The following is a 10699-nucleotide window of genomic DNA, read 5'->3' on the forward strand; positions in this document are numbered from 1 at the left end:
ATTGAACTAATACTTCAATAACAAGGGGAGTGCCAAGGTGTGAAAATTGCTTTTGCAACACCGCCATGCGGAGGTTGTAGTGCGTAGCCAGTGTTAGAAAGGCCTTGTGGGTTTATTCAGAATGGGCTTTCATTTTTGAGATATCGTGATTTAAAGTTTCGTACGTCCAAATATTTCATTTATGAAAACCCAATTAATCGTAATTTTATCCGGTATTTATGTTTTTTATTTTTTATGTATTGCCTAAAAACTAATCGGTCTCTCCACAATAAGTACTATCGATTCATCAATGCAAAGGTATTTTGTTAGAGCGTAAATGAACTTCATTCTCTCAGTAAGAAAATGTATTATATAAGAGGTCTTATCTTGCCTAATCTGTCAACTGTGTAATTAGCTTCGAAATTACAATGAAACAATCTTCAAATTTGAAGAAAACGATTTTCGGACATTATATTGCTAAATAAAAAAGTTTTTGAAAAAAGTATTCTAGTTCCAATAGTCATTTAGTTTGGGAAGTTTAATATGACCCATATGAAACGGAAGACGCATCAACTTTTCCATTTCGTCCATTCTAATCGATTTGAATTGTTTCATTCTCGATATGTTTCCTTGTGATTGCATTTTGAGTCTATTCTTGTTTGTCTCTTCTATGACTAGTTCCCAAGGAGATTGCGTAAATATAAAATTGTAACGTGTATGATCACGTTTTTCGCGATAGAGGTGAGGTTCGGCAGGTAACAGTTCAATCTAATGGCGCGGAAGCGAATATCGGAAGCAGGAGAGGCGAGAGAGTTTTAATTCAAAGGAAAGCAATGGACATAAAATAATTTTTAACAAAAAAAACCGACTTCGAAATGCACTAAACAGTGTAAAATATTTTCTATTTCTATTTACACCAGTATTCTACAGCTATTAATAAAATCTACTTAATCGTTAAATAGGATACTAAATACATTTCAATGCTTTCGGAGGCGGCGCAAAATTAAAAATAGCCGAATATACAATCCTGCCAATAACGATCTGATTGCGGTATAGCACACTTGACAAATAATAATATGTCATAAGAAACGGAATGTTATAGGTACGGCTAAAACATTTATAACTGTAACGATTGTATTAGAAGTTGACAGCACTTTTGATGTACACGTAGTTAATTCGCATTGTTAACTTGAAATCAAATGGGTCATTCGGTAACCGACGTGATCTCGGTTGCCAATCCCTGAACTAGGATCTTCCGAGTAGAAAAGTTTTTAATTTTGCGCCTCCTCCGAAAAGGTTGAAATGTATTTAGTATACTATTTAACGAGTAAATAGGTTTTATTAATAGCTATTAGGTATTTGTATAAATGAAATAGAAATTATTTCATACTTTTTAGTGCATTTCGAAGTCGGTTGTTCGCGCGAATCGCGCTGACTGCTCCTAGCGAACTATTTTGACAATAGGTCGCTCGAGGGCGACAGCGTTTAGTTTAAACGAATTTAGAGAAGGGAGGGGGGCGCCGCGAGGCGCCAACGAGCATTCGCAAAAGCGATTTAGAACGGTCCGGGCGTGCCGCATTGCACGTGCGCGCGGAAAAAGGGGGTACCCACGTGCGAGGCCTCGCGAGTGGTTCGAACGGTGTCATGTGAGTGCGGTGAACGGGCACATGTGTGTATGTGCATTATCCCCATGGAGTGCACGATGAACGGGCACGTGTATGTGCATTATCCCCATGGAGTGCACGATGTGGCGACCAATAGTGGCGTAAAGAGTGAGAGCGTAAATACCTTTCACTTGCCATCTTCTGGCGGACGAACAGTACTTACTGACTTGTGCTCATCGAGACGTATAAAAATAGTGGGTGGTCAACTTGAGTACGGATAAGCGCGCTGACAGTGCGGTGGGGGAAGTGGTGAGGGTGCCGCAAGCTATGTGTAACAGCCTGCAAGTTAACCACGCTGACGGTGACGGTGCCTCCACTTGATAAGCTGCGTTTTCGTCGGTCCCGAGGAACAGAGACTTGCAAGCTGTGTTACACATTGTCGCCTGTTTGGGCATACGAACATATGAACGAAACTTCAGCCATGGCTTTTGTTTCAAACCTAATACAGTAAAACCTGGATAAATGCAACGAAAGAATGCTTGAATAAATGCAACATCGCTATCCCTTCCACTTGGGGGGATCCCCCTAGGCGAACCGAGCCGCTCGACGAGGAAACCGTGTAATATGATCCGACCGTAATATCGGTGTGACTAATACTAATTGAACGATCAAACTTTTTTATTTTTAACTTTTTCTTAATGAAACTTTTACTAATGCATTTGTGAGATTTTTCTTATTAAAATGACACCAAACACGATATAGTTTGAATTATATTTATAAACAATAGTAATAGAATAAACAACATAGAATTGACACCACGACTGAATATAAATGATGTCGGCTGAATACAAAACATATGTACGGACACAGAATCGGCATGTCGGCTGAATACAAAACATGTGTACGGACGCAGAATCGACACCTCGCTTGGATAAATGCAACATTAAATGCCCAGAATCGACACCTCGCTTGGATAAATGCAACATTAAATGCCCAGAATCGACACCTCGCTTGGATAAATGCAACATTAAATGCCCAGAATCGACACCTTGCCTGAATAAATGAAACCTTTGAAACCAGAGCCGACACCGCGACTGGTTTTGATTTCGATCTCTGTTGCTTTTCGCCAACCTTTAACATCAATTTTAGCAAGTAATTATAATTGAAACTATATCGTGTTTGGTACCATTTGAATCAGAAAAATTTCACCAATGCGTTAGTAAAAGTTTTAATAAAAAAAAGTCAAAAATAAAAAAGTTTTATAGTTGAATTAGTATTAGTCACGCCGATACGTTTCGGCTCTTTCCTTTCATCATCGGACCTCTCTCTTTCCGCCACTGTCTATCCCTTCCTACGTTCACGCTTGGCTGGTCGTCGCGTGTAACCCGAGATTCGACACCTCGCTTGGATAAATGCAACCACTGGGTCCCAATCTTGGTTGCATTTATCCAGGTTTTACTGTATCATTATTGCAATCGGAAGATTTCAAAGATGTAATAGGAAACGATGGTCGTATTGTTTTTCCTAGTTCTAATTTATACAAACAACTTTCTGTTGCATTGAATTATTCAATTAGTCCTAAATATATTTACAATATTTTAAAATTAAATCGTTACAATATTTACAAGGACTTACTTTTAGCACGTGACACAAAAGTTGAAGAAAATAATAAACAGCGATTGATACTTTAAACAACAGCCATGCGATTTCTTTTACAATTGATGTCACCGATATATGGTCGTAAATTTCTGACGAAGAAGTCAAATATAATTTTAAAAGTCGTGACAAACGTAATATACATGTGTTACGGCGTTACGCATGGACAAGCATACTATATGAGAAATTGTATAATGAAACAAAATTGCCATGCGCACTTACGTTTAAATGTGCCAAATTATCCGAAAATGGAATTTTTTTGACCGTTACCGGTAAATGTCCGGAATGTAAATGCAATTTTCTCGGACAAATTATAAATGCACCACAAAAAAGGAATAATAATATAAAAAATGGAATGTACAATTCATGATTTCGATTTAAACATAAAACATACGAAAAAACGTCAATTAAAAGGTCTGAATCGCAAGAAAATTGCCCAAAAATTAATAGTTGGTAAAACTCTTCCTTGTATATGGAGAAGACAACAGGCTGATGTTTTAATGGATGTTGCAGATTACGAGCCTGCACATTTATATTCGTGCGACGTACATACTTCGCAAAGCCAAACAAACACGGCAAGATATATTATTAGGTGTAACATCCACTAACATATTTGAAAATCTTTTCTTAATGAAATATTGTCCGCGGTACGAAGGCGCGATTAGATTTATTGGCTTAGATCCTTTAATCGTGCATTATTGGAGTCGAGAACAATTTACCTTGTATGAAAAATATCACATGACGTTATATATTGATGCTACTGGGCCTTTAATGAAAAAAATCAAATTGCCAAATGGCGAATTATGTTTGCACATATTTTTATACCAAGTAGTAGCACAAATTGTTGAAAATACAGCTCCCATTTTTCAAATAATTTCCACATCACAAAACACAAATACTATAGTAATTTGGTTGCAAGAATTTTTACGCACCGGTGCTATGTAAAATTCGGTATTACCCTCTCCTAAAGATGTAGTCACCGACTTTGACAAAGCTTTACTTGGAGCTGTTGCAAGAGCATTTACAAGATCTGTTACTTTGCATGATTATTTATCCACATGTTTCGCTTTAATAATTGGTGCAAATATACTTAAACCGCCTTGTCTTTTAAGATTAGATATATGTCTTTTTATGAATATGATTGCTAGGTGGAATTGTTTTTCTGGTACGATTATTTTTTATGCGTTCAATAGCAATTTTAAGAAAACAAAAATCGTTCCATGAATTTGAAAAAGTAACGCGTAGTATTTTAATTCTCGCCATGAGTACTTACCAAAATTTTAATAGTTTGGCAATGAGAGCACGAAACAGTTTGACATTACTTAATCAAGGAGATACAGATACATTATCCATATCAGTGAATGATCAAAGTCAGTCATCTACTGAATGTGAAAATGATGAAGATATGTTAAACGATGCAGACGGTATCGAAACAAATATACATCGTTGGGTTGATTCAATTTATAACAATTGTGTCTCTCAATCAAATAAATTGGAAGAAACCTATGACATTAATGGATTCTACTGCATAGATTTTGCGAACAAATTTAAAACTTTATTACAGTACTTTCTGTTATTTACCGAAATTATGCCTACAACTTTTGGTTATGGTTCTACAAATGCGACGTCTGCGGCAGTAGAATCTGAATTTAACGATTTAAAGAACCGTACATTGAGAGACATATCTCTTCCTATGTGTTAGGACGATGATAGGTCCTGAGTATTTGCACGGAGTGCCGTCTATGGATTGTGGAAGGACCACCCAAGTTGAATCGGCTTGGGACCGATAATAATTATGTCGATAGTATGTTGAATTATTTAATCATAATTAATGGTGGTGTGTGTTTGTGTGTGTGTGTTACAATGTGTAGATTGAAATTTGTTACACTTGAGGAAATTCTGTGTATCTATGTCTACGTTCCGTATGTACTGTGCTCTATCTAAGAAAATCTGCCTTCGAGCGACTTGACGTCGATTATATAGGCACAATTCTTCCCTTCCAGTACGCCCTTGGCGTGGTAGATCCTGAAAGAGGAATGTGCCCTTCGTACGGGGGAGGAAAAATACAAGTTGGTCTGGGTTTTCCAGAGATCGCACGTGGTTCCTTTAAGTCAACGTGCCCCTTTGTCGTCGCGGCAGAGTTACCCTTCGGGTCTGTGCGATTTATGGCGTGGCCTTCTTAAATATTCTAAACTCTGCCAGGTACTGTTAAACCTCTGGCAAGCATATGGCAAGGGAAAACTATCTAATACAAAAAATACCTATTTCTAAACTCGCCATGCCATAAACCGCGCCTATTCTAACACTATGAGAGCTGATAAGTTTGTCAGCAAACATATATTTTCTTTAGCCGGAAGGATAAAATTAGCAGTAGCAAGAAAATTAGAAAATGATTGTACAATAAATGTCGATGACAAAAGCAAAATTAATAGTAATAGTAATTTATTTACATCGACCGACATTACCGATACTGATAATCTCGATAGTAATGTTATAGATGATCATTCAAGCCGAACAAACAGAATTGCAAGCCGAACAAAATTGGTGCAATAAAAATATAAAGAAGACTATTTATCGTTACGCCGACGCATGTCCAAATTTTGACGCATCTAGCGATAAATACACAACATTACCTATAATACCAAATGGAAATTATTGTAAAAATGTCAAAAATGGAAAAATGACTAATAATAACAAATACTTGTGGATTTTATAGTTTATGTCAAATATTATCGGTTGGTTTAGCGAATAATGAAGCATATAATTAATGATTAAACGAACTTACCTAAGTGAAGTTCAATCATGATTGTATGATGCGCCTCTTCCGAATAGATCATAGTTGTAGTAGTACCCCTCCCCTCGCCCAGTGTCGTCACAATTTTTCAAAGCTAGGAAAAAAAAAATTGCTTGCTACGTCGGGGTGGCCATGGCCGTGCGTGCCCTCGCGGTGGCCATGCCCGTGCGTGCCCTCGCGACCATCTTCATTTTTTAACGTACTGTCGTAATTCCGATTTACGGGTATCTCTCTCGAGATAACAGGGAGGGAGGGACTGATCTATTCGGAAGAGGCGCATCATACAATCATGATTGAACTTCACTTAGGTAAGTTCGTTTAATCATTAATTGTATTTAGCACCTCTTTCTCTAGATCATAGTTGTAGCTGTTTAAAGTGAGAATTACGACAGCCGTATTTTATTTCTTATTATTATATTTTTCTTTTTTTAACTTTTAAATAAAATACTCATATAGCCTTAATAGGAACTGTTTTCTTCCGATACATACATTCTAACACTTACAGGAACTGTTTTTAGAGTATCTATTGTAATATCGCTTCTGCAAATTGCCTGTACTCCGCAGGGATTTCTCTATCATAAAAACGCGCAAAGGTTTCAGAATTTTCCGACCATCCCGCCGTTTTTCTGATTACATCAATATTAACGCCCTTGCGTTTAGCGGCCGACGTCGCTGCATGACGGGTGCTATATGCTGAGAATACGTTAACGTCAACACCACTTTCCTTCAAGGTCGACTTAATCCATCTGCTAAGAGTTTGAGTCGTTACTGCTTTATGCGGTTTTTTGAAGGAAATAAATAACTTTACTTCCGATTCGCGCAACCCTTTTGTTTTTTCAATGTACGCTAATAACGCTGAAGCCGCGCAAATAGATTTGTCGCTTTCAAAAAACGGTAATCGAAGCACCGGTTGTTTCCTATTTATCCCAGATGTCTTTATAATGTCGGGAATTTTTATTTCCAGCGCGTTGTCGTTAACGCGACAAATGTTTCGCAAATCAATTAACGTCAACGTCTGCATCCTATGACCCGTAACTAGTGCCATTAGGGTCACTAATTTTAACGAAAGGTTTTCTAAACTAATATCCTCATTCGGATACCACTTGGATAAGAAATTGAGAACGACTTTAGGATCCCAAGTTGAATCGTAACGGGGCGTCGTCGGTCTCAGCTTTGCTACCCCTTTAAAGAACCGCTGTATTTTTTCCTTCTGACCCAGATCGGATCCCGTAATCAGCGAAATCGCTGATCTATAGCAATTTAGCGTTCCGTACGATGCTTCTTTTCTGAACTCTTGCGTGAGAAAAGCCAACACGTTATTCGGGGATTCTATAAACGGATCAATCTCCTTGTTCGCGCAGAATGTCCACCGTTTTTTTAATCCCGAATCGTATTGCCGGATTGATGACTTTGATAACGAGGCTATGAGAATATCTACGGATTCCGACGGGACGTCTCTTCGGATAAATGCTTCCCGCATAACCTGCCGGCAATTAGAGTAAGGCGTCGCCACAAAGGGTGCGCTTCCCTGTCGGAGGAATGAATTAGATTAATATTTGGTCGAAAAATCAACGGTTCGCCGTCCAGCAGCGATAAGAACAAGGGAAACCATGGTTGTGCCTCCCAATATGGAACGACGACTATCCCGCTCGAACCTTCGTTCTCAATTTTTCTCAACATTCTTAAAATAACGGAAAAAGGGGGAAAAGCGTAAAAGAACCATCGGTTCCACTCCACTGTGAACGCGTCGATTGCAATCGAGTCCGGATCTCTTTGCCATGAAATGTAGCGTCTACATTTTGCGTTCGCTCGGGATGCAAATAGATCCACTTGCGGCTGCCCGAAATTTTTTACTATTTTCCGAAAGGCGCTATCGGAGAGCTCGAATTCCGTTTCCGGTTGTAATCGGCGTGATTAGTGATCCGCTTCCGTATTCTCGCTAGAACGTATATATGCAGCCGATATCCAGATATTTCTGTGTTCACACCAATCCCAGATTATTTTGGTTAAGCAACTTAAGCCCTCAAACTTACTACTCTCGCATTCGATTAATATATGCAATAGCCGTCGTATTATCAATGCGAAGCAAAATATTACTCTGTCTTTTATCTTTTGCAAAGCATTTTAACCCGAAGAACGCTGCTCGTAATTCTAACTCGTTTATGTGTAACTCTAAGTCAATAGCATTCCAATGACCATGACTTCGTCGTCCCTCGCAGTAACATCCCCAACCTGTGCGCGACGCGTCTGAATAAATCTCGAGTTCGAATATCGGCTCGTTTATGGGTGCACTAGCTAACCGAATGTTCTACTTCCACCACGCGACCTCCTGACTCCAATTTTTTGAAATACTCATTTTGGCATCGAAATTATCTCCACTGTCCTCGAGTGCGCGAGATATTTCCTTTTCGAAAGCTCTTACATGAATCAACCCGTATTTTAATGCTGGACACCGTGAAACCAAAGTGCCGACAAGAGCCGCAAATTCCCTCACCGTACAACGTAAGATTTTACTAAACCTTTCGAGCAGTTCTATGGTTTTTTGAATTTTATCTTCTGGTAATTCTATCGTCATTCTCGTCGAATCGAAAATCAACCCTAGGTATTTACAGCGTTGCGTGGGGATTGTGAGACTCTTCTCTGCGTTAATTATAAACCCAAGCTCTTGTAAAAGCGTAGCTGTTACCTAGATGTTTTCAATACAACTCTCTCTTGATCTATCGAGGATAAGGATATCGTCAAGATAAATAACTGACGCGAAACCCCGTTTTCTCAAATAAGCAGCTACCGGCTTTAAAATTTTTGTAAACACGAGCGGCGCAACGTTTAAACCGAAGGGCAAGCACGTAAACTCGAATGTTTCGCCTCGGAAACGAAATCGCAAAAATTTTCTACTGCTCTGATCGATAGGCACCAGATAATATGCGTCCTTTAAATCGAGAGTGGCCATAAAATCATGCGAATTAATTAATTTTTTAGCAACTTTCCAGTCTTCGATCTTAAAATGTGCTGCCGTACTAAACTCGTTGAGTTTTTTTAAGTTTAGTATCAATCGATGTGACCCATCCGGTTTTGGGGTTAAGAAAATATTTGACACGAACTGTTTTTTCGAAGACTTAACTTTTTTAATCGCGCCTTTCTCCAATAATTTCTTAATCTGATTATCGATTAAGAACTCCTCTTTCCTCGTCCACGTAGGTTCGACCGGGATGCGTTCTTGGGTCGGATATGAATCGAAGGGGATTTTATAACCCTGCACCCACTGTCTAATCATTGGGTCATCCGTTACCTTCGACCACGCTTCTACAAAAAATCTTAAGCGCCCCGCCGGTTTACCTACGTTTCCTGGTGTATTTATCGACGCCTCCTGTATTGATATCGAAGTGGATCCCGCGACCGGTGAGCTAGCTCCCGGTACGGCTTCTTCTTCGTCTCGGGGATGTTCGACGATGTCGGTCGACGCCCGCCCGACATCGGCATACGATTCCCGTACGTCGACTGTCGGGGCGGGCCCCTCGTGTTTTTTGGGTTCTTCTGCGCATTAATTTGTTGTATGTATTGGTTTTGTTAGAGGCTTCAATTCCTTTGACGCCTTTTCTAAGTTTTTGGCTGTCTTCAATTTTTCGTCGAGATCGACGCCGAAAAGCCACTCGTCTATCGACGTGTTGGATAAGGTTGCCTTGAACGAAGAATTTAAATTAGCCAATATAAGACCTTTTCGCGCTAGAGACTCCTCTCTGTGTATCGATGCTAGCAGTCTACCTCCATCGCTCAACTTTTCAAACAATTCCACCTTTTTTGGATCGTCTATTTTGAGGGTTATCGCAATTGCTTTGCCGACTGCTGCCAAACAGGCCGCGATACGTTCCTGTTTCTCGACAATCCTTTTATCTCTTTTTATTGCATTCTCCTGGATTGCAGCGTTGACTTCCGCCTTTAGCTTCGGAACGACAATGAACGAGCAATTCTCCGGCGCCGGATATTTTTCTACTAATTTCTTAACTTCTTCTGTCGGTAACCCTTTTCGCAAAATTTCGGACCAGCGTAACGCTACGTCCTTGTGAACCGCTGCTGCGGGCTTCTTATCTGTCTCGAGCCGCACGCCTAACACATTAATAATCTCTTCTTCGAGCTCAATTTCGTGTTCAGGCACTTGTTTTGGCACCTCTTCCGACGATCCCGACGGAGTATTCTCCTCGATCGGTTTATCGGTCGGCTTATCGGCTGTGATATTTTCGATATTTGTCTGAGCTTTTGACTGATTTCCAGTCTCTTCGTTCTGATTCGGACGATCTCGGTCCACACGTTCAGGCGTCTCTCCTCTCCTCGAAGAGTGGCTTGACGAAGACGGAGGACGTCTTGATAATTCTCGCATTGGCGAGCGACGCGGTACGAGCGTACCTCTCGATCGCGAGCGCCTCGATGCATCATTTCGGGATATTGGTCGTTTTGACGTGCTTCGTAACCTCGACGCAGAGTAAGACTGCGTGTGTTCGTATGAACTGCAAGGCGATGAATAACGTGACGACCAATGAGATCTTAAGCGTCTCGACGAACTGTGTCTCGACGGCCTTCTCGAAGAAATCTGCGACGCCGACGATGTCCAAGACGGTGAACGCTTACCTGCACAATCGTGAATCCCATTGATCTCCTATTCCTTCGTAAA

General features: G+C 40.0%; 1 protein-coding gene across 1 annotated transcript; it reads right to left on the reverse strand.

The window, feature by feature from the left end:
• Positions 1-6292: 6292 nt before the first annotated feature.
• On the reverse strand, positions 6293-10408 carry LOC143306884 (uncharacterized). Its single transcript, XM_076693124.1, has 2 exons — positions 9374-10408; positions 6293-7561 (listed from the first exon to the last, which is right to left on the reverse strand). The coding sequence occupies exon 1, from the start codon at positions 10406-10408 to the stop codon at positions 9575-9577; it is 834 nt and encodes a 277-aa protein (XP_076549239.1). The 3' UTR covers positions 6293-7561; positions 9374-9574.
• Between the last annotated feature and the right edge of the window lie 291 nt (positions 10409-10699).

The sequence above is a fragment of the Osmia lignaria genome, unplaced genomic scaffold (assembly GCF_051020975.1).
Source record: "Osmia lignaria lignaria isolate PbOS001 unplaced genomic scaffold, iyOsmLign1 scaffold0039, whole genome shotgun sequence".
Taxonomy (NCBI): Eukaryota; Metazoa; Arthropoda; class Insecta; order Hymenoptera; family Megachilidae; genus Osmia; species Osmia lignaria.

Coding starts and splice junctions, on each gene's coding strand:
- LOC143306884 (XM_076693124.1), bottom strand. CDS start 10,408: ATGCGAGAATTATCAAGACGTCCTCCGTCTTCGTCAAGCCACTCTTCG.